Source organism: Paramisgurnus dabryanus, chromosome 5, assembly GCF_030506205.2.
Source record: "Paramisgurnus dabryanus chromosome 5, PD_genome_1.1, whole genome shotgun sequence".
NCBI classification, from domain to species: domain Eukaryota; kingdom Metazoa; phylum Chordata; class Actinopteri; order Cypriniformes; family Cobitidae; genus Paramisgurnus; species Paramisgurnus dabryanus.
The window spans coordinates 29833170-29858008 of NC_133341.1; the positions used below are offsets into that span (position 1 = coordinate 29833170).

At 37.0% G+C, this 24839-nt stretch overlaps 2 protein-coding genes across 2 annotated transcripts; one reads left to right on the forward strand and one right to left on the reverse strand.

The window, feature by feature from the left end:
• The first annotated feature begins 1241 nt into the window (after window positions 1-1241).
• LOC135732139 (uncharacterized) lies at window positions 1242-5773 on the forward strand. Its single transcript, XM_065250034.1, has 4 exons — window positions 1242-1680; window positions 4009-4072; window positions 4163-4283; window positions 5117-5773. Exons 1-4 carry the CDS (start codon window positions 1296-1298, stop codon window positions 5669-5671), a joined length of 1125 nt encoding a protein of 374 aa, XP_065106106.1. The 5' UTR covers window positions 1242-1295; the 3' UTR covers window positions 5672-5773.
• A 3797-nt stretch (window positions 5774-9570) lies between these two features.
• Window positions 9571-23474, reverse strand: hspb8 (heat shock protein b8). Its single transcript, XM_065250848.2, has 3 exons — window positions 22840-23474; window positions 17944-18007; window positions 9571-11560 (listed from the first exon to the last, which is right to left on the reverse strand). The coding sequence occupies exons 1-3, from the start codon at window positions 23228-23230 to the stop codon at window positions 11392-11394; spliced, it is 624 nt and encodes a 207-aa protein (XP_065106920.1). The 5' UTR covers window positions 23231-23474; the 3' UTR covers window positions 9571-11391.
• Between the last annotated feature and the right edge of the window lie 1365 nt (window positions 23475-24839).

Consider the following 24839-nt stretch of genomic DNA (forward strand, 5'->3'; position numbering starts at 1 on the left):
GGTAATATACTTATGCCGCAATAGCTAGCCTGTCTGGAACTGAGCGTATTATAAACCACAATACTGTGTGACATTTGTGAACGGCCTCTGCGCTAATTGGATTTTTTTTTCTCTCTCACTGTCTTGAGAGAGGACAATGGGACTAACAGACCCAGTTCCGGCTGCCGTGAAGGTCATCACACACCTGATCTACAAACCTACCTTCATTGTGATGCCCAGCCAAATGAGCTGATCTCTGCACTAAATAGAAGTGCCCTGGTTGGATAGTGCAGATTGAGGGGTGGTATTATTAGAATTACACCCCCTTCTGACATCACAAGTGACTGGGTTGTTCTTCTTTATGTTTTCTAGGTTGATAGAAGCACAATTATAGCACTTAAAAATGAAAAAAGTCAGATTTCATGATATGTCCCCTTTAAATTACATGCTAAAGCAAATCCCAGATCTAAAATTGAGAAACCAATACATAAAACGACCCAAAAAGATGCGCCATATTAAATGAACGCGAAGGGCATGAACACAAAATTGGAATTTTGCATATGACTTCTCACAATGCATGCTATTTATACAAATTTTCTGATAATGGGTTGCCCATAGATGCTTCAATACAATACAGGTTTCTACAATGCCATTAGCTTGCATGCACTTAGAGGGTTGTGCAGCTAAAGACAGTCAAATTTGTTAAATATAAATTAAATGGCTAAAGTGACAATTGTGAAAATAAGGATAAAAAAAAATTGCTATCTTCATCTAAATGAAAGTAATGAACCTAAACATAAGAGCCTGATAAAAAAATGCTCATTTACAAGCAAACATGTCAAGTGCACTTAGAGGGTTTTGCATCTAAACTTTTCATATATTGTTGAAAAGCTTTCTGTAACATGCAACATAAACTCATGCCAGGAGGTTGGTTATAAAATTCAAAACTGAAATGGTTAGCAATCAGTTCAATATAACAAAGCTCTCTGAGCACATCAAAGTAAGATCTGGATCTTACCCAGGCTGTCCATTCTCATCAAGCAGCTATTTGTTGCTTCCCTTTAAGAACCATAAATATCCTCAATTAGCATGTCCCATAGAGCCCAGTCACAGTAGCAGCTGACTGAACTATCAAACCATCACTTCATCCCTACATTCCATTCCAATAATATCATGGTTACTGGTTAGTAAGTGCTAAAACACAAAGATCCTATATAAACACAGGCTGAGATATCCACCAGCCACAATCTGACTTTGCAAACTTTTGCACCACTTTTTTATCGTTGCCGTTAAGCTTGCATTTCAATTTCCCCACCATGGCGGATGCTATTAAGTTCTCATCTAGGCCTCAATATTGTCATGATGTTTCTTGGTATCCCCTGAGCTCCAGATGGCCCAGCGTAATCTTTAACCAACACTTTGGCCTGCCTCCATTACTGGACCCTAGAGACCTGAGTTGGATGGAAGGTATCTTCAGAAGACTAGGGACGTCTGCTTGGCCCGGGTACGTGCGAGCACCTGCCTTCGCTCCGTTTAGTCAGGCCGCGGGACAGACCATCTCTAAGCTGCATAGAGAAATGAGTGGAGGGCTATCAGAAGTGGCCAGTGAGATGTGCAAGTGGAAAATTAGTTTGGATGTCAATCACTTCGCACCCTCTGAGATCACGGTCAAAATACAGGATGGATTTTTGGAAATTGCAGGTATGGATGCTAAGTGAAGGAATGAATGTCTAAAAATAAAAATCTAGTAAGTCATTTAAATATAAAAATCAATCAGGTAATTTTGTTGTATTTTTTATTATTCAAAGGGATAGTTCACCCAAAAATAAGGTTTAACTCTCATGTTGTTACAAACCTGTCTTTGTTCTGCTGAACACAAAGGAAGATATTTTGAGTTTGAAACCAAAGCATTTTTGAGCACCATTGACTTCCATAGTATAATTTTTCCTACTATTGGTGTCAATGGTGCTTCTGTTTTCTATTTCATTACAAATATCTTCCTTTGTGTTCAGCAGAACAAATAAATGTATACAGGTTTTTAACAACTTAAGGGTGAATAAATGATTACAAAATTTTTATTTTGGGGTGAACTATCCCTTTAATAATACAAATGTTATGAATTTTTTATTTTACAACACAAAAAAAGCAACAAAGGTGCATAATAAATTCACATACACGTTACAATACAGTACATTATTTATTTACATTATTTAAAATAATTTATTTTTAAAGCATTTATTTATCTTTGCTTAGTTTATAATTTTTGGTTTAAGTTAGTTTATTAGTTGGTTAAGTTAGTTTATCGTGCATTTACTGATGCTACCATACAACTTTTCAATTTAATTCAAATGTATTTACATACCTGTAGTGCAGAAAGCAACCTTTTTATGGAATAAAGAAAACTATGTAAACAAGAAATAGGGAATAACATGAAATAAACATTTGATTAAAAATTGTATAAGTGTTCAAATTAATAGTAATGATTCTTAATAAATGCGGACCATACTGTTCATTCTAGTTGTAGTAGTTTAGGAAACTAATAAATTAGGAAAGAAACTAAATAAATATATTACATTATTTCCCTGTTTTCATGTAAAGCTGCTTTGAAACAATGCTACATTGTAAAAAAGCACTTAAATTGAATTAAAGTCTGTGATATGAAATATGTGTTCTGTGTTTATCACCACGAAATAATGTGTTAATACCTAGCCAAATTTGAATGATAAAAAATTCAAAATAAATACAAAATAAGTTATCAAAATCTGGGGAAAATAAGCACCATTCTCTGGTTTCAAATGCAGGGGCGTGTCCACCGGCAGCGCTAAAACCACGCCCATTCAGAACAAAAAGAGGCATTTCACAATTTTGGGGCATTTTCAAATTGAAATAGGTGTTTTTCCACCTCTTTGTCTGATTGGCTTAAATTGAGTGGGTGATTCCCAAATAATTTTTTTCCAGAAGGAGATTTCTCTAAGTACAGGTCTCTGCAGAACAAAAAAGGGTGCGTTTGCCAATTATGGAGTGTTTTCAGACTGGGATTAGGCTTTTATAACCAGCCAATTAAAAAGTACGGAAACCCTAAAAAGCCATACATCATTATTTTTTCTTTCGCGTTTTCTCTTGATAAATGATTTATGTACAAAAAAATAAAGAAATAAAAAAGAATGCAGCATGTCACTTTTTCTGACGTTTGGAAACATTTTCTTTACGAATACACCTAAAGGAAACGTGTGACATAATTTTAATTCGCTAAAAGGAAAGGCAACTACATATCAATAATGTAATTCAGTCAGAAAAATAAAATATTTCAAGGAATACAAACTATTTATTTTGCCAAAATTACAATAAAGAAAGATATAAGTAATCTATTCAAAAACTATGAATCATTCATAAACCATTTTATACCATGCCATAACAGTATTATGTTGTTGCGCTTCAAAATATGTACTATAAATAACACAGAAAACGAGCAACAGAGAGCGATAGGACCATGTATTTTATTTATATAAGGCACTCAATTTGGGCCAATCAGACAAAGAGGTGGAAAAACACCAATTTCAGTTTGAAGATGCCCCAAAATCCTTCTCTAAAAAAATAATGATGTAGGCTTATGGCTTCCGTACTTTTTTGACTTGATGGTTAAAAATGCCTAATCCCAGTTTGAAAACACCCCAAAATTGGGAAATGCCCCTTTTTTGTTCCGCAGAGACCTATACTTCCTTTCTCTAAACTTTCAAATAGTGCAACCTGAATGGATGCTCGCGATTGGGTTAGGTGCGGGGCCATGCTCGGTGGCACTAGTGCATCATCAAGCCACGCCCAAATAATCCTGAATAAAGAAATGTTGAGAAACTGTTTAACGGTGTAACTCCACAATTCAGTACTACATAGTTCAAAGTCTTTGTAATGTGTCTCAACAATAAATTTATTGATAATGTGCTTAAAAATAATTATCTGAAATGACTTTACATGGACTCATTTAAGCAAGCTACTAATGTCAATGATTTTGTGTTTATCTTTGATCTATAGGAAAACATGATGAGAGATTAGATGAGCATGGTTACATTTCTAGATGTTTCACAAGAAAATACAAGTATGTTTAATCGTTCATTGAATATCTAGCTGTACTTTCATGCAGCTGTGAGCCAATAAAACCGTAATGAGAGATATTTATTTGCTCCAGCATTCCAGTTGGTGTAGACGGTGAAAACATTCAGACGTTTGTGTCTGCGGATGGGATTCTTACAGTGGAGGCTTTGTTACCCAGCATTCCACCCCCCGCTGATGTCATCATCCCAGTGGAGGTATTGATTGGTCCTAACAGCTTTAATCATACAGGCTAAACAATTGTTTGAGACGCAATAGGCACCTGTTAACGTGGTGGCATCCATTTGACTTGTTTATCACTTATTAAATCTCAGACCATTATAAAATGTATATTTGTCGTTCATTGTGAAATCGCATCATTACTAAAAACTCTTGCGATGGGATACACTGGCAATCCAGGTTAAGGTACCTAATTGGTTAAGCATTATATAAGGGCTAACTGTCACACATAACTGTGTCTCCAGAATTATAAGACTGGCCAGTTTAACACGTTGACACTTATTTGCTTTTGCAAGAAATAAACCTGGGGGTTAAAGAGAGCAAGGCACAAAAAATAGAAACAAGCCAGCTCAAAACCCATTATTTCAATTATTCAGTTTTTTTGGTACGTTAAGGTGGCCATATCCAAATGCCAGCGAATGTTTACCAGCTGCAAATCTCTTTTACTCTCATGCCAATTTGCAACACCGTTGAGCCATGCAATCATAACAGGGCGCCAAACAAAATGTTTTATTTATTACAGCCAAAAGGATTTCAGGAATAATTCAAAATGTACAATGTCTAGTAAATGTCAGATGTGGAAGTCGAAGTCAGTTATAAATTTAATCACCCTTCAATTCCAATTACCAGACTCATAATTGTTCTACAACCCAACAAAGAGGTTCAATGCAAACACTTAGTTTCCCTCAGGGGACGAATGGCCTTTCCAACAACCCAGAAAATTAATCATTTCTGTGCATAGTGGCCTTGGCATTTTAGGGTCTTGATGTGGCATTTTAAGCTCTTGACTTTTTGAAAACTGTTATCACAGGTTGAGTTAGAAGCACAAACCATTAAAGAGAAACAAACGGATGAGCCTCAAGATAGCATCGAAGCAGAGGAAAAGCCAGAAACCTCTCAACCTTCGGCCGTACCCGGAGAGCAACTTGAGGATGAGCAGAAAGCCGAGGAACACCCTAAAGACCAGCCGATTGTCCCTGACGTTCCCTGTCCTGACGGAGAACCGCAAGCTCCGTCCGCACCCGAGCCTGCATCAGATATCCCCGAGTCTGAGGTCGGTGAACCCGCAGAGGAGGACAAAGCAGGGATCTTTCATGAGGCAGCTGAAGACACAGTGAGAGACAGCGAAGAGGTTCATGAAGACAGACCGCAAGCCCCGGAGACTCCAGACACTGTCACCTCAGAGCAAGAAGAGCAGGCTGAGGTCATTCAGTATGGTCAGCCCCAGGAGACTGTGGATGATGTGTATACATCCCCTTCTGTGACAGATGAGCAATCAACCTTTGGGCAAAGCCAAGAGGTCTTCAATCCTCAGGAAGTGCTGCAGAAGGAAACAGGTGTAGAGCAAAAAGAAGTAGCCAAGTAGGCACAAAAAGCAACATGCCCTGCTCTTTCCTCTTAGCCGTTAAATGCCCAATGTTTTCCTGTAACATGCATACTTTCAGCACTAATAAAGACCTGAGCAACATCTTGTTAAGCGTTTTTCTTAATTTTTTATATATCACAATAAAAAGAGTATGTCCCATTATGTACCATTAAGTAACGATTTGATACCAACCTCTGAGGTACTAATAGGGACTCTATAGGTGCAAAACTTTACTTTTTTAAGATGTAAAATAACTCTTTGGTGTCCCCAGAGTACGTATGTGAATTTTAAGCTCAAAATAACATATAGATGAGTTGATATGTGTACTAAATGGCAGTCCCGTGCATGGATATGGCAGATAAAGGGGTGGTATTATCCCCTTCTGACATCATAAGGGGAGCCAAATGGCCGATTTTCACATGCTTGCAGAGAATGGTTTACCAAAACTTATGGCGCTTTTCCATTGCATGGTACCCCATGGTTTGGTTTGGGTCAGGTCGGGTCAGCTCACCTCACTTTGGCTTGGTTAGCTTTTCCATCGAGTTTAGTAACACTTCGGAGTGGGAGGGATTATAGGCGTGTCGTTATTTTTGCACTGCCTACTTCTGTGACATCATACAAGTAAAAGCGTTGTTGTACATTCCCATACATTTATTTATTTCTCAGTCCACCACAAAATTAAAATTGGCCACCACAAATAGATGTTTGCACGTCACGTTTATCACCACCTCTGTCTCACATGACAGTTTCTGTACCAACACCCGTAACTTTAAGCATATATGCGAATGTGAGCGTTGCGAATGTGCTGCCACAAACTGCAAGTCTGAAAAAAACTGGTATGGCGTTCCTAACTCTGAACCTGTGGATGTTTTTCATCGCTAAAAGGGAGTTTGGGAACTTATAGCAAAGGATAGATGACACATGTTTACTCGAGACAGTGCAAGCTAGCATGAAGGTAAAGCTAATCTTTTACATTATAGCGATGACGCCGGTAGGGACGATTCTCTCAGACCAATCAGTGATCTACAGTGTTTTCTCGTCACGTTTTGGTATCAGCTCGGGTCGCTTGGAAACCCGACCGAGGTGGTACTAAAAAAAGTATTGGGTACAATGTACTGCACCCAGTAGAAAAGCCCCCAAAAGTAAGCTGACCCGACCCAAACTTAACTAAACCGTGGGGTTTCACATTTTCTAGGTTAATACAAGCACAATTAAAGCACTTAAACATGAAAAAAATTCAGATTTTCATGACATGCCCCCTTTAATGCAATGAATAATATGGTTGCATGTTATGTCTTTTAACTGGCAAAAAAACATTGTAATTTTTGTCTAATGATTATAATGCCAGAACCTCTTTAGCATGGCTATTTTCACAATCCATTAACCTCAAAAGCACAAAATTAGATGACGGGGGGCTTTGATCGATTTGATGAAAAAATCCAATGGGCAAACAGGTCAGTTAATCAGCAGCGGAGAAACGCTTTCTTCAATATTTTCTCTTTGTATCCGAGTCGAGGAGATTGAAAGCGAGCCAAACCGCTCTGAATAATCTCCACAGTTATCTGTCACCCAATTACTGCTACCATGCCGAGACAACTCCCCTGAAATCACTCCTATAAGCAGCACGGTCTCTCCTAAACACAGCCAATCTGCCAACCAAACACCCAGATGTGATGAATGAGAGATTGGGAATGAGAGAAAGAAAGTAGTGAGAGTGGTATGATGCATGATTTATAAGCAGACCCAGACAAAATCTTGATGTTGGAAAAAAAATCTTTGGGATACTTCGGAGTCGACCCAGTAAGCAATCTGCATCATTTCACCGTCTAGATTAACTATTTCCCGGCCATTGATGAGTTATTTTGTCAATTAAGAGAAAACATTTGCATAAAAAACGTGTTCCTGATCAAATTTAATGTTAATTTGCAATACCGCGATTATCCACTAGATAGTGCACTTATGCCCAATTTATGCAAAAACTGAAGCCAAAATGTTTTTTACTAATTTTAAACTCTGTTTATGTTTTGATAATCGTTCTGAATCTGATCTCTAACAAAATTCCTTCACAAAAATTCAATTATTTCTGCTTTTTGCTAAAAAAATTTTTTTTAAAGAAAATTACCCATATTTAAGAGTTTATAAGCAGAGAAAAAATATAGATAGGATGAAACATTTTCCTAGCATGTTTGTTTGGAGGGGTTTGAAAAGAGGGTCTGTTCTTTTATTTGATATATTTGTATGTTTATATATTTTAAGAAGAACATTTTCCTGGAAGGCATTTTGTGAAACTTCTGTGAAAATCACAAAAAATGCTGGCGGGGAATGAGTTAAAGGAATAGTCAATTTTCTTAAAAAAAAAAATCCTGATAATTTACTCACCACCATGTCATCCAAAATGTTGATGTCTTTCTTTGTTCAGTCGAGAAGAAATTATGTTTTTTGAGGAAAACATTGCAGAGTTTTTCTCATTTTAATAGACTTTAATAGAGCCCAACATTTACTTAACTCAACACGTAACAGTTTTTTTCAACGGAGTTTCAAAGGACTCTAAACGATCCCAAACGAGGCATGAGGGTCTTATCTAGCAAAACGATTGTCATTTTTGACAAGAAAAATAAAAGATATGCACTTTTAAACCACAACTTCTTGTCTAGGTCCTTTCCTGCGTGACCTAACGTAAATGCGTAGTGACGTAGAGAGGTCACGTGTTACATATATAAAACGCACATTTGCGGACCATTTTAAACAATAAACTGACACAAAGACATTAATTAGTATCAGTTGACATACAACAATGTAGGAACGGTCCTCTTTCACCACACTTGTAAACACTGGGGCGGAGTTTCGCGTTCGTCCTCTGTGACCTCTTGACGTCATGACGTATTACGTGGGGTCACGCTGGCGCATCACGACCGGATCTAGACGAGAAGTTGTGGTTTAAAAGTGCATTTTTTTTTCTTGTCAAAAATGACAATCGTTTTGCTAGATAAGACCCTTATGCCTCGTTTGGGATCGTTTATAGTCCTTTGAAACTCCGTTGAAAAAAAACGTTAAGTGTTGAGTTAAGTATTAAATGTTGGGCTCTTTTAAAGTCCATTAAAATGAGAAAAATCCTGGAATGTTTTCCTCAAAAAACATAATTTCTTCTTGACTGAACAAAGAAAGACATCAACATTTTGGATGACATGGTGGTGAGTAAATTATCTGGATTTTTTTTAAGAAAACGGACTAATGCTTTAAGGCTCATTATAGTCCGGCTAAGTAACCCACTTCTAGCCGAAATAAACTTGAAATTGGATACAAACATGCAAGGTGCATAATATACCATCATGTATGCAAAGTCAACAGTTATTGCAAGATCTTTGGTTTTATTTATATATTTATTTTATTTCAGTTATTTTTGGGCTACGGTTAGACATCAACTACAGTTTCACTGACAGCCCAGCCTTTTGACGTCTGCTATAGACGTCTTTTAAAGGCAAAATTGCTTGCTTGGGGAGTTAAACGTGGCCAAATATTTGAACAGAGCTCAGATTAAGGGAGCATTGTGTATATAGCAACTATATTATCAGCTGTGAATAAAGACCTTACAAAATTAACTTTTTGTTTTTATTACGTCAGAATGAGCAGTTTTTATCTACATACACCATGGGTCCCCCTTACATTTTGCACCGGCATGTTTGTACACTAGCCCTAAACTGACAATCTGCTCGGCTACTGTAGCTTCTCTATTCATTTCAAAAGGAAGGGGTAAAAATCTACACAGTGGATATTTAATTAAATTAGCCTAAATATTTAATTACGGTTGTAAACATGCAAGACGAGAGGCATTAAGAATTTTGTTAACATCAGAAAAAGAAATACACAACCAGGTACAACAGCGAGAAAAACGGCACTGCTCATATGTAATTCATTTTATTGAATTTATTAACCATACATAGATTTGCAAAGAAAATGAAATGCTTACTCTTATAAATTTTATTTAATATAAAAACGCATAGCATACAATCCTACACAGAAATAAATGCACAAAAAAAAAGAGAAGACTATAACAGCCCTTGAGAAAGAACTCCAGCGCTCATACAAAAGTTCAATGTGACACATATTCAGATGACTCAAATATAGCCACGATCTGCACGAGACATTTATACTCGGGGCCAAAATAACTGAGAAACAGAGCTGCTTAAATTGACTTGTGTACAATAAATGTGACCCTGCCTGCAGTGAAAACCCAGATAAAGTAGTTTTTTGTTATTTACTGTTTTGTACATAAAATCATCTACGTAATATAGGCCATTCTGTGATAACTCATACAAAAAAATAAATAAATTTCTCTGGCCAAAAATAAATGTTAAATATATGCTTAATACATTTTGTAGAAAGTAAAGCTTTATTAAATATATTTTGAATTTTAATTTAGTTTTAACCTGCATATATTAACATATTTCAGGGACAACTAATACATTTCTAATTTTACAGCCCATACTGCAAAATTTTTCCTAGCTTAAATATCAAAGTTTGTATAAAATGTTTAAGTAGGCATATGTATAAAATATAAAATTATAAATATATTTTTGCAGTTGAAATTACTTTTAATTTGAACCTTTTCAAACCTGTTGTGTATACAGAGTTTTTATCCAATACAATGCGAATATAAATGTTTTAAAAATATAAAATATTGGTGAAAAATACATTTTTGTAAACAAATTTAAGCACATATATTTTTGGCAATATTTTTGATATTTTAAAATAAATGTAAAATTATATTCGAAAAAATATTTTTTTTTCTGTATGGGAATATAACCTTAATATCGTTATTATTGACATAAGGTCAAGATTGAAGATTAAAATCGTTGTGACATCAATAAACATAATGAGATTATGGGAGTTTTGGATTTCACAGACAGGGTCATCTCTTTAAAATAAATATAATTAGTAGAAAGTTTTCTATTGAAAGGTGAACTATCATAACGGCAGAGCAACCAGTTCGATGAGAATTTTGCTAAGCAAGTTAGTTAAACTCTCTTAATATAATTATTAAAAAGTGACTTCACTGAGCTCACAGGCTGGGTCACATTTATAAAAAATGTCCAACATGTGACATTAAGATGATCTCCTAATACAACCCATTGTCTCTACACTGTAAAACTAAATGTTTTGTTGGTTTAACTTAAAAAGTAAGTCAACGGGTAGCCTTACAATTTTAAGTTGATTTGACTTAAAAATATTAGTTGACTCAAAAAAAAAGTTGTATAAACTAATATTTTTGAGTTGAATTAACTCAAAAATTTAAAGCAAGCATGTAACTTACTTCATTAGATTAAATAAATTTTTACAATGTATGCATGTCTTTAGGGGTGTGTCTAATTTAAGACTGGCTGAGTCTGGCAGAACCGATTAAAAAACTTTTCAAAACAGAAAGCTGGCTTCGTATTTCCCTTGCTACCTAATTGGTAGCACTTTTGCATTTGTTTATCTTCATCCATTTAGTGACTAAAGGCTGCGGGTATTTGATCCAATCGCGTACCATGTAAAAAACAATCAATGTATGGACTACAGAGCTGATTTCACTAGCTTTGTTAACAAATTAATGACTTTTTGATTAAGAAAATGAATAAAAATGATAAAACTAGACATTTTAGCACTTGCTTGGAACAAATACCACGGCCAAGAGACACCCTGCTAACTCCCTGTCAGCTCTGAGCTTCAAAAAGTGGCGTTTAAGCCATGCTGGGTTCCTGAGGTCTTGCCTCGGGTTCTTCTATGGGTTCTGCGGGCATCTCGTTGCAGTAGAGGTAATACGGAGGGGTCTGTCTGGCTTCAATAATGAGAACCCCCTCCGGAGATAAAGAAGCAAACACAGTGAGAGGATCCACATCGGTTGGTATCCTGTGAAAATAAATTCAGGACTGTGAGAATGTGTTTGCAGAAAAGAAATGAATAAATATGATTTGGACTGCACCCTTGCACCAAGAAAGACAAACAAGTAAGGTCTAATTTGATTCAGAGACGGCCTGTATGGATGCAATAGTTTATATAAGGACAAGCATTTTAGCATCATTTAAACCCATATTTCTTTCCTAATTTTCACAAAAGGGTAAGCATATTTACGGTGCTTTGTAACATGGCTTAGGTTTATTGCATTTTTAATGCACTTTTGTCCTTTTGGAGCCTGAAAGCCCTTGGTCATTGTTTGCTATTATTGCATAAAGGAATGAAAATTCAGAAAAATCTCTTTGGTAAAGGTGTTTTTTGGGAGACAACACTTTTTGTAGGAATTCAGTGAATTAAAATGCACAAACCCAGAAGCAATATGGAGAAGAAACGGCTCTTAAAAGAACATTTAATAATAGAGATTCACCGATATTACATTTTCCACCGATACAGATTATTCAGACTGATATCTACCAATGGCGATATTTTGGTGGCTATATATAGCTTCCATTAATTACATTTTGAAGAATACATTTTCTGAACGTTATTTATTCATATAATGAGTGGTAATATGTTAAATGTTAAACTACTGGTGTCTTTGCATTTTCTAAACACAGAGCTCAAATTCATTGCATTTTCCTGTTCTCTTTTGATTGACAGGATATATCGGCCATGACTATTGGCTGTTTTTTGATAAATCGGCCGATTGCTGATAGTGTGAAAAAATACTTTTATCGACTGATACGATTATGGCCGATCGGTTCATCCCTATTTAATATTTATTTTTTGTCATTTTTGTATTCACATTTCTGAGGAAGAAACAGCGTTATGGACATGACATATCTCCGCTATGGTCTATGTGACAATTTTAAAAATTGCACTTACTTAAAGGAAAACACCACCATTTTTCAATATTTTACAATGTTCTCTTACCTCAACTTAGATGAATTAATACATACCCATCTTTTTTTTATGCGTTCACCTTTAATCTCTTTACAGCGCTTCTTAAATAGCCTAGCCCCATTCATTTCTATGGCTCCAAACAAAAGTGTTATTTTGTGCCACCATACTTACTCGTCTTTAAAAAGGGAAAACATGGAAGTGTTTGGTGGCTTCTTAATTCATCCCTGTTTGGAGCCATAGGAATTAATGGGGCTAGGGTTAGGGATCAACCGATATGGATTTTTTAGTGCGCATGCCGATCCAAATTTTTGTTTTATCAGCCTTAGCCGATGACCGAAACAGACTGCCAATTTTCTTGACCCAATATTTGGAGCCAATACTGATGCCAAATGTTACAAGTCTCAAATTAAAAAAGTAACATTTATTGAACTTAAAAAAAAAAAACTATATTTAACAAATAGTAAAAACAGGTGCTATGGAACCATGAACTGCACTCTCCACAATGACGAGAAACTATCAGAAAAGGATATTGATTTCTAGCACTTTACTACTACAAATATATATATAGAGATGAGAAATAAAAACCCGCTTTGTCCAGCTATGATCAGCTATTAGCTTTTGATGTTGTCATGGAAAGGTTGGTTGTTTTTAGTCACATGACCTGCAATCGCTTGCAGCTTCCAGCACTCTGTCTGTAAATAATGGCGGAAAAAATCGTCGAACACAGCAGCCACATATTGATCGATGCCGATACACATAAAACTCGCAAAAATCTGCCCGATATATCACTAGCTAGGCTAAATGCTAACACATTCAAGATAGGTACTGTATGTATTAATTCTGTGGTGTTTTCCTTTAACCATGGAAAATGATTCAAAATGCTTTAAAAAACTTGCATAGGTATTTAAACCACCAAATATTGACATCTGAGATATCAGTATGGTAAACAACTTTTGGTAAAAACTGGTTCACTAGTTCACCTGCGCATTTAGGTCTTAAAGGGGACATTTCACCAGACTTTTTTAAGATGTCAAATAAATCTTTGGTGTCCCCAGAGTACATATGTGAAGTTTTAGCTCAAAATACCAAATAGATAATTTATTATAACATGTTAAAATTGCCACTTTGTAGGTGTGAGCGAAAATGTGCTGTTTTTGGGTGTGTCCTTTAAAATGCAAATGAGTTGATCTCTGCACTAAATGGCAGTGGCGTGGTTGAATAGTGCAGATTAACGGGCGGTATTATCCCCTTCTGACATCACCAAGAACGCCAAATTTCAATTACCTATTTTTTCACATGCTTGTAGAGAATGTTTTACCAAAACTAAGTTGCTGGGTCGATCTTTTCATATTTTCTAGGTTGATAAAAGCACTGGGGACCCAATTATAGCACTTAAACATGGAAAAAGTCAGATTTTTATGGTATGTTCCCTTTAATGATTAATGGTAAATTAACTTGGCTTGCTGTTCTCGAAGGGAGCTCTGCACCAGAGCTCTAAACCTTCAGAGAGAGCAAACCTATCACCTTTGATTTTTAACAGTGTAGGTTTGGATCACCTCGAGGTTGCATAATCGCTGAAAAATTTTCATTTTGGGCTGAAATAACCCTTTAAAAAAATCACATACAGTAGTACAGACCGATGGTCGAACTGACCTGATTGAGTTAAAGTCTGGGTTTAATATGGACTGAAATTTTGGGAACTGCACTCATTACACCTTTGTGTGTTCAGCATAATCTCATTTTTATATAATTTAAAAAAAAACTTCATTTTCTGTATGGCAGCTTGTGGCAAGAAGATAATTCTCAAAGCATTTCTGTGATTTTTACTTTTTTAAGCAAAGAGAGAGAGAGAAAGAGAGAGAGAAGGAGAGAGATAGACCCTGCTTCAGGTGCTGGACTCAGAAATGGAGTCTGTTGCCAATTATTACAAATCGCCTCCTGATGCAAAGTTTATCACCAGAAATTTCCATCTACACACCGGTCTAATCATCCGGCAGGCAGACTATCTGCTGCCAGTTTAATGAGAACAAACTATCTCTCTCTCTCTCTCTCTCTCTCTCTCTCTCTCTCTCTCTCTCTTTCTCTGTTTAAATTTGATGCCTTTAAGGCAGGATTACCATAAACTCATATCTACTCTACAGAGAAAGGGTGTAACTTGTTTTTAACATGAATGGATGGTGATATCATACAGAGGCAATCCTTACTGCAAAAGCAATGTCTTCTGTTTCAACAGTTTGTAGGGACTGCTTTAGTTCTTCGAGAGGATAAAGAAAGGTTTCATGACGTTTAATAATTCATTCTTTATATCAGTCATATATCACTAAATGTTATTACTCTGTAACTTTTTAAAAGCACTGCAGAGGTCGTAGATTTGCATGAAGCTCAATTTCACTTTAGCTCACCTTCCAACACCTTCAGTTTTAAACTTATTGAGCTATCGTGCATTAAAGGATTACTCCACTTTCATAAAAAAAAAAAAAATGATAATTTACTCAGCCCCATGTCATCCAAAATGTTGATGTCTTTCTTTGTTCAGTCGAGAAGAAGTTAAGTTTTTTGAGGAAAACATTGCAAGATTTTTCTTATTTTAATGGACTTTAATAGACCCCAACAGTTTACAGTTTCAATGCAGTTTAAAATTACAGTTTTAATGCAGCTCCAAACGATCCCAAACGAGGCGTAAGGGTCTTATCTAGCAAAACAATCATCAGTTTTGTCAAATAAATTACTTTTTACCACAACTTTTTGTTAATTGCGTAATGACGTCAAAAGGTCACACATATGTGAAAGGCACATTTGCGGACCATGTTATACGATAAACTGACATTAATTAGTATCATTTGACATACATCAACGTCAGAACGGTCCTCTTTCTCCACACTTGTTAACACTAAAGCGGTAGTTTCACATACGACACACACGACCGTTTGATGTGATAACGCCTTACGTAAGGTTATGTTGGCGCATCACACGCTAGTGCAATACAAGAAGTTGTGGTTTAAAAGTGCTTATTTTGTTTTGTTCTTGGCAATCGTTTTGCTAGATAAGACCCTTTTGCCTCTATTGGGATAGTTTAGAGCTCTTTGAAACTGCGTTGAAACAGCAACTTTAAACTGCATTGAAACTGTAAACGGTTGGGGTCCAATAAAGTCCTGGAATGTTTTTCTCAAAAAACCTTATTTCGTCTCGACTGAACAAAGAAAGACATAAACATTTTGGATGACGTGAGTAAACTATCAGGATTTTACTTTTATGAAAATGGACTAATTCAGAGGACTATGTGGTTTAGAACGACACAGGGGTAAGTGATTTATGATAAAATCGTCATTTTGGGGTGAACTAATCCTTTAATTTGAAACCCCTTATGTAAGGAACAACTCTGTATGTGCATTTGAAATGCATGGGAGAATCAACATTTCTCAAGCAAAATAGAGCCTGGCTTGTAACCTGAAGGTCATGGGTTCGAGTCTCACAGCCAGCAGGTTGCAACTGATGTGCCCTTGAGCAATGCACTTGTTCCCCATTGCTCCCCAGGCACTGCAGTGTTAGCTGCCCACTGCTCTATTTATGCATTCAGCAGATGCTTTTATCCAAAGCGGCGTACAGTGCATTGCAAGGAATACATTTTTATCAGCATGTGTGTTCCCTGACCTTTTGCGTTACTAACATAATGCTATGGTACCACTCAATGCAGAGGTCACATTCCAAGTATGGGTTACCATACATTGGTCACTATGTTACTTTATACATTATCCATGTTTTAGCATTTAGCATAATATCATGTAGTATTAGCATAACTAGCGTATTTCGACCTGACGCTAGCATGAAAATAGACATACATCGCAGTCAACATGTTATTAAATATATTTATGAAGCATAATTCTCTTGAGGTCTGTGCCATATTGTATTACATTTTTTTGAACTTGTTGCAGTGCATTCTGGGATTGTATTCTGCATAAAGGATACAGACAATGCTGCCTTAGAATGATGATGCCTACTGTATAAAACAACAGCATCGGGGACAGGATTACATTTAATAAAACGCTGTCTAGGTAGAAAGTCTCACCACAGCTTTAAACAGAGCTTTTTTTGAAAGCATACCTTGGGAAATACATTGAGAGAATAGGAGAGAGAGAGAGAGCAAAAGCGAGACCCTCGACTTTGTGTCATCATGGCCAAATATGGCTGCAGTTAAGGATCCACACTCGTTGCCAAGCTTCTGTGGAGTTTACATAAACTTTACAGTCGACTTTAGTGACCTGATGCTATTCAATTAGCACGGCAATGCTAAAGATTTCCCACACCTCCATGTGGTTTTCAGGAAGTCCAATAGGATTTAAAAACAAGGGCTAAGCCATGTGACTCAAACATGCAGCTCTTTTACTGATGGGCAAATAGCAAAACAAATAAATTAGAACATACAATATATATGGCATGAGATTGAAAAGGCACCTATTATGCAATGGGCATATGTTTGGGCATAATGTGTGTTGGCAGTGTGTGAACTCAACCACCCTACAATAAAAAAAATCCACCCACTCTATGTTTTTGATTATCCACATTACCAAAGCATCGACAGTCTCATTAGACATGCCGTTTTGATTCTCCTATCAATGTGAGGTCACACTGATAAAGCTCCGCCCACTTACATTACATTTACCCTAACATTACATTTAATCAACTGAAAGATCTAAAACATTTTCTAAAATATCTGAAAATGTGTTTGTCTGAAAAACGATGGACATATGCAACTCGGACAGCTTGGGGGTGAGTAAATCATGGGTTTAATATCATTTTTGGCCGAACTATCCCTTTAACAATGACAACATTGATGGGACAAAAATGAAAGGGATAGTTCACCCAAAAAGGAAAATTCTGTCATCATTTACACACCCATGGTGTTACAAACCTGTATACATTTCTTTGTTCTGATGAACACATAGGAAGATATTTTGAGAATCGTTTGTAACCAAACCGTTCGTGGGGCCCATTCACTTCCATAGTAGAAAAAAAGAATACTATGGAAGTAAATGGGCTCCACAATAACAGTCATATTTATTTATTTAATGCTATTAGTCTTGTTGTTGTTCAGTTTATCTTTTTTAAAACTCTTTCTCTCTCCGCGCTGCAGAGCTACAAAAATTGCATCACTTTGTCACTTAATTACTGCAGACATCAGAGACGTGTGATGTTTCGATGGTTCGTCTCACTCTTAAGAGTTTGCTGTTATTTTATCTGTAACATTGATTCTCTTTCATTGCCAGCTGCCATCCAATTTGATTCTCTAAAGAGTAAGAAAGAGGAGAGGTGTGTGTGTGTGTGTGGGGGGGGGTAGAAATGCTTTGTGTCGCTTGTAATAACTCACAGAGACATTCCTCTGGAAGTTACTTCATCTTTCTAGAAGGTTCCTGAAGGGATACAAATGGCATACTTACTGAATTTTCTTTGTGAAGTTTTTGGTAACAATTCCGCCCTCATCTTGCTTCTCCTCGTGTTTTCCTGGTGAAAAGATGATGAAAGTTGTTAAAACAGAGATCGATGTTTCGATTCGAGGTGATTGATACAATCGTACTTCCATCATATGCTGCTCAACTTTAATACACTGATGGTATAACACTCAATAGGACCTGAACGAATATATGTGATGAAGCTGTGTTTTCTATTCATGAATATCAGCTGACGTCACTCCTCAAACTTGTCTTCCGCCATTTTGAGTACCTGAAGTGGTCGCAAAAGAACTAGAAGCTATGCCTTCAATATGTTGTGAGCATCAAAATCGCTATTTTTACAACACTAAGAAGGCGCGACACAACATCACACTTTGCTCGAAGTATCACCTGTGTCTCTACACATGAACTCGAGCATTGAGAACATTGTTTGTGTACACAGAGTTTACTTAAAAATAGGTTTTGAACAACTGACTTTGATTGTTTTGGTGTTTGCTCGCCGCCATCTTCCCAGTCAAGATGTATCGATCTCCGAATGCGACGTAAGGAGGGAGGAGAGTAAAGATTGATATCTCCTAAAGCATAGTTCCGTATAAATCCGTTTTGTCGCATGTAAAAAACAATATTGACCACCTAGTTGAAAAAGGAGCCTCATATGAAATTCATTCATTCGGAAATCGATTATTTACGTCTGGCAAAGATGACGAGCGGACACCGTAATAGCCAATTGTTCAAAATCTTTCTTTTTAGTAAACTCTGTGTACACAAACAATGTTCTCAATGCTTGCGTTCATGTGTAGAGATCCAGGTGATACTTTGAGCAAAGTTTCATGTTGTGTCGCGCCTTCTTATGTTTTAAAATAGTGGTAGTTTGGTAGCAGCGGACAGCGGCTGGAAAAACGCATCAGGGATCGAGTAGGCATCACACCCTAACCAAGATATATTTTTTTAAAGTAGCATTTCTTTTAATGATAGTCAAGGTGTGAAATGTTGTCTTTCGTAGCCCTTTACTGTATCCGCAAGAATCATAGACAGTAAAAGATAAGAAATCCGTAAATCGTAGCAAGCTAGCCAATGCTTGTCAGTAGCCTACTGGTACTCGGTAGGTCCTCAAGATGGCGGCAGGCAACTGGAATGACGTAAAAGGTCACATGACTGATATTCATGAATATAAAATGATCTTGCATAATGTAAAAAATTTAACCTTGATATCTTTAATTCTGACTAAGTATGACCATGTCCAGAAGTTACAATATATGTAAAATCAAACTTTGATGCTCCTAAACTCATAATGAGATTATGGGACTATTGGATATTACAGACAGGGTCAGTAAGGACATGTCAAAGATCAGAAATCAGTGAGTTAAATTAATCTTTAATCATATTTAGATTATGAGACTTGAATTTCACAAAAATTTTCCAGCCGTGTATGGATATTTAATATGTGACCGATTTTAAACCTCACCAGATGTACTGAACAAATCTCTCCACATTTAAGTGTCTATACTACAGTCAGCAAGAGTTTGTACAGTATATATTTATAAAGTGCTAAATCAGGCCTGTTCAGAAGCATCTAGAACTTTCTATTTTCCACAGCTGCTGGTTACTGAATGCCATTCATACCAAACTGTGTCTCTGGACATCCCACATATCTATAACAACCGGCTCTCTTGAGCACACTACAAATGTAAACAGTTAACTAATTATTCTCCCATCAATATGATCTGTGTTTACAACAGCCAATAAAAATGTCAACAGCTTGAAACAACTTTGGAAGCCTCCAAGTTTCCAGCACATTCTGAGCAACAGAACTACATCAGCACATAAATAGACATTTCAAATGACAAGACATTTCAACGCAATCTCATGGTAATTTGTACACATTTTACGAGGTGGTTAATTCATATTAAAGGGGACATATCATGAAAATCTCAATTTTTCCATGTTTTAAAGCTATAATCGGGACTTCAGTGCTTCTATCAATCTAGAAAAAGTGAAAAAGATCAACCCAGTAACTTAGTTTTGGTAAACCATTCTCTGCAAGCATGTGAAAAAATAGGTCAATGAAATGTGGCTCTCCTTGTGATGTCAGAAGGGGATAATACCACCCCTAAATCTGAGCTATCCAACCACGGCACTGCCATTTAATGCAGAGATCAGCTCATTTGCATTTTAAAGGAAACACCCAAAAACGTCAAATTTTTGCTCACACCTACAAAGTGGCAATTTTAACATTTTATAATAAATTATCTATATGGCATTTAGAGTTAAAACTTCACATATACTCAGGGGACACCAAAGATTTATTTGACATTTTAAAAAAAGTCTCGTAAAATGTCCCCTTTAATTCATACTACCACATTTGTGCGTTTTTGTATGATTTGGCTTTGTATGAATTCCTACAAATTAGCCACGTCGTAAAATACATACAAATTCTCATAAAGACAGGCTGGACATTTACCTACTGTAGGGATGCTAGATTATGAGCAAAATCATAATTACGACCATTTGGTTTAATAAAAGTCGTAAGATCACGCTTATTTAAAGCGATTACTCCGTGACTTTAAAAACATGCATTTCTTTAAACTTTTTATTAAGTCAATGTTGCAGTAGGCTACGTGTCAAAGCAGTGATGCCTTCAAAGTGTACATCGGTCCAGCAGCATGCAATTTATATTTTTAATCGCACAAAAATGTTTTACCTCGATTATCTTGTTTTGGTAATTGTTTGAATCAAAAATTGAAATTGAAAATCAAAAACAGTTATTTGCACTGCCACAACCTACTGTACACGGTAAAAAGTAAAAGTTGTATCAACTTTTTTCTTCCCAAATTTTCTCACTTTAAGTAAAAATTTAAATTTAAATTGTTTAAATATTTTAGGTGCAAGCAGTTGAAGTATTTTTAACTTAAATCACCATAAATTTTAACTTAAACTGAGAAAATTTAAGTTGAAAAAACTTTAGATTTTAGGCGTTACCATTTGAAATATTTTTCTAAGTTGATCCAACTTAAAGGGACACTCCACTTTTTTATAACAGGCTCATTTTCCAGCTCCCCTAGAGTTACATATTTTATTTTTACCGTTTTGGAATCCATTCAGCTGATCTCTGGGTCTGGCGGTACCACTTTTAGCATAGCTTAGCACAATCCATTGAATCTTATTAGACCATTAGCATCACGCAAAAAAAATTACCAAAGAGTTTCGATATTTTTCCTATTTAAAACTTGACTCTTCTGTAGTTACATCGTGTACTAAGACCGACAGAAAATTAAAAGTTGCGATTTTCTATACTCTCATTCTGGCGGAATAATCAAGGACTTTTCTGCTGTACCATGACTGCAACAAGCGCAATGATATCATGCAGTGCCTGAAAATAGTCCCTTTGGTAACTTTTAATAGCAGGGGACTATTTTGGGCACTGCGTAATATCATTAAAAAAAATATCGGAACTCTTCGGTTATTTATGAACGTGATGCTAATGGTCTAATCAGATTCAATGAATTATGCTAAGCTATGCTAAAAGTGGTACCGCCAGACCCGGAGATCAGCTGATTGGATTCCAAAACTGTAAAAATCAATTGTTTAACTCTAGAGGAGCTGGAAAATTAGCTTAGTTTCAAAAAAGTGGAGTGTCCCTTTAACATTTTACAGTGTAGGCCCTTTCCATATTTAACAAAGACACTCAAAATCTGCGGTAGTTACTGGCATTTGCTTGACAATTCACGTTTTTGTCCCTCCCTTCACATTTTGCTGAATTTCAAAGTGCCCCAAAACTGAACTCAGTGGAGGTTAAAAAGAACAGAGCTTTGAGATCATAAAAGCCTCTCTTTGATATCTCTGTGTGGGCACTTCTAGAATGAGGTTGTGTGACATTACCAAAATCTGTTTCCACCCTCCTCCCACTGTGACTGAGTGACCCAGCTGGCATACCAGCAGAGCGATTATAAAAATCCCAGCGCATGAGAGGCTGAACCCTGAACTTCTGTCCTCCTGTTACGGTCAGCAAATAAAAAGTATTTCTAGGGCAGGCATCCACCGTCCCCGCGGCCTTTCATTTTACACACTAAGAAGGTTAATGTTTGAGTATTATAACACTGAAATTAGTGACCTTGACTCATTTAGCCAAACAGGAAAAATGAAAAAGTGAAGCATGGGGCTCCTCATGAGATCTAATTCTCTGTGTTGTTTATTATTATAGCGTAAAAGATCCTTAAATTATCTCAACAGGTGGCTGCTTAAGAGACGTAGTATTGTGCAAGTCATACGAAAGGCCTTACACGCTCATATTGTCACTGTGGACACATAGGAGCAGATATATGTATGACATAAACACTGTGAGGACCGAATCTGAGACCACTTTCGAATTTTAAGGATATTAAAGATATCAAGGTTATATTTTCACAGAATGTTCTTTACCTTACGTAAGATGGTTTTATGTAGAAAATAGTAAATTACAAAAGCTGGGATATTTGGATTTTCACATGTAGGCAGGTTCACACATATCGGTTAACATCAAGAATCATCGAGTCTATGCCAACTTGAATGCTCCTCAATGATGATCCCTAGCGATACCCTTTTAAAAACCATTTGCACCTGAAATGTTCATATTAGTACCTATTGTTAACAAATGGTGTACGTATTGGTACCAAAGAGTCCAGATATATACATACCTGTACTTTAATGGACCTTTCTAAATGGTAGGCTACTGGCCTAGTGACAGCTAGGGACCATTTAACATTTTTCCTGACAGTGTAGTTATAGTTACTGTGGTAAACCGATCGTTAATTTTTAGTAAAGGACTTTGGACACGCTGTTTGTTGCCCAGTAGGTGTGACTGATCCTAAAACAGTTTGCTATAAGACTATAATGCGTTTTCCTCACCTGACACCTCTACAAAACCGTCTTTAGTTTTGACATTAAGTTCCTCTGGATTGAAGCTGTGCACGTTCACGCACACTTTCCACGGCTCGTCCGGGTTGCTCAGGGGCGAGCTGGTTCTGCGAGGGCTCTCGTTGTACCTAGAACTGAAACCCTGCGGGGCGCCCATGCTTGTCATCGGGAAGCCCGAGCGCAACGATCCGCTCCAGGGCGCGTCGAGGCGCGCGCTCAATCGAGGTCGCGCCCAGCCAGGCCAGTCCATAGATAAGTCGTCGGGAAACGGTGACAGTCCAAAGTCATCGCCCATGAACCGCGACGCGAGCGACTGTTCCCTGAACGGATCCCGCGCGACTCTCTGTCGGTTGCCCGTAGTATAATAATCCCCCTCTGCCATGGTGAAAGTTGGAGAACTTTGTGTCCCAAAAGCTTGCTGTCAGATGTCCACGATCAGTTAAAGCAAAACTGACTATATTGTTTACAGTTAAAGAACACAAAACGTGACCGGTCTCCAGGCGCGTAATTGCGCACCAGTTTTTATGTCCAAATTTTGTTCGAGAAGTTTACTTCGTGAGTGAGACCTTCGTGATCTTTCTCCTGTTTTATATGTGATTCACCGTGTGTCTACCGGTCAACAATGTCGACACAGCACACAACAGCTGACTGAAGACCCTCCCCATCCAAGTTTAGACCCCGGGCTGTGACTGGCTCTGCCGGACAGCCATGAGTTCAATCCTACCCTCCCCCATATGACTCATTCACTTTTTAATAGAAAACTACTCACTCCTCAAGGCCAAACTATTGACATGAAGACCGGCATTAATGTTCCCAACACGAAATGTGACGAAACACAACAGTGCTATATATGCTATCTCCTTTTCCTACTTAAGATGGGTTCACTTATCTGTCACGTTGGAGAACTGAGAAGATGGGAGGTACAGTAAACTAATGCATCTACTAATGTCCCAACTATAAATGTTGCTGTCATGCTCCCCAAAAATATATTTGAGTTCATTTCAAATGTCTCATTCATCAGAAATGTATGATTGTTACAATGCTAGTTTCATATATTTTAAATTAAAACAGACTTTAAATATATCTTCAGACATAACAAATAAATAGCTCAGAAAAGTTAGTTTTGAGAAAAGACTAAAATTATATTAAAGAGCACCTATTTTCCAATTCACGTTTTTACATCTTCTTTGGTGTTTAAGTATGTATTAGTACATGTTAAAGATATGCAAAAGGTACAAACCCCAAAGTAAACGATGAAGCTATAGTTACCATCTCCAACGTACATCTTTTTTTTTGGACTACAACAAACACACGGTTATAGGCAACAGTTTACTTTTCTGGGATTGGTGACGTAGTAAAGACAGGCATTATTATAATTCCTCCTGCTTCGGACTCACAGCCTTTAAGTTAACTCCCGTTAGCATTGCACTGTGACCGAATCTTTGAAACATGGTAAGAAGAGTCACATTTCCTGCTGACATCAGAGGTATTCAGACCAATCACAACTTACAGATTAGCTGGCCAATCACGTCCACAAAGCTTTTCAAATCCATGCGTGAAACCTGGAGCTACAAAAAATGTACGATATGTAAAAAATTATGTTTTTTAACCATAAACCAAGCGAACAAATTGTATTTTACCAAGTAAACAAAATAAGTTGTTTTAAGCAATGAAATTGGTATCTTTAATAGAGATGCAACTGGGTGTATTTTTTGTTGTCTAATTTTGAAACCTAATGCTGCATTTACACCAACCGTGGTAAAGGCGTGAAGCGCGACTGATTTCAATGTTAAGTCAATGTGAGGACGTGTTGACGTGCGTCAAGAGGTCCCGCGGCGCGGAAGAAGCGTTCGGCGCAGCGCGGAAGACGCGTTTCCGCCTCTTTCGCGCGTGAAGCTCACGCGAAAGGCGCGAATTGAGCGCTGTGCACGGTACGCGCGGTGCGCGCGAATGGTGCTTTTTGTGCATTTTGCAGTTCAGGCGAATTTGCG

Excerpts from the sequence above, each read along its gene's own strand:
- hspb8 (XM_065250848.2), bottom strand. The coding sequence starts at position 23,230 with ATGGCAGAGGGGGATTATTATACTACGGGCAACCGACAGAGAGTCGCG. Across the intron at positions 18,008-22,839 it reads CGGTTTTGTAGAGGTGTCAG|GAAAACACGAGGAGAAGCAA; the intron begins GTGAGGAAAACG and ends TCTTTTCACCAG. Across the intron at positions 11,561-17,943 it reads AACTTCACAAAGAAAATTCA|GATACCAACCGATGTGGATC; the intron begins GTAAGTATGCCA and ends TTATTTTCACAG.
- LOC135732139 (XM_065250034.1), top strand. The coding sequence starts at position 1,296 with ATGGCGGATGCTATTAAGTTCTCATCTAGGCCTCAATATTGTCATGAT. Across the intron at positions 1,681-4,008 it reads TGGATTTTTGGAAATTGCAG|GAAAACATGATGAGAGATTA; the intron begins GTATGGATGCTA and ends TTTGATCTATAG. Across the intron at positions 4,284-5,116 it reads ATGTCATCATCCCAGTGGAG|GTTGAGTTAGAAGCACAAAC; the intron begins GTATTGATTGGT and ends CTGTTATCACAG.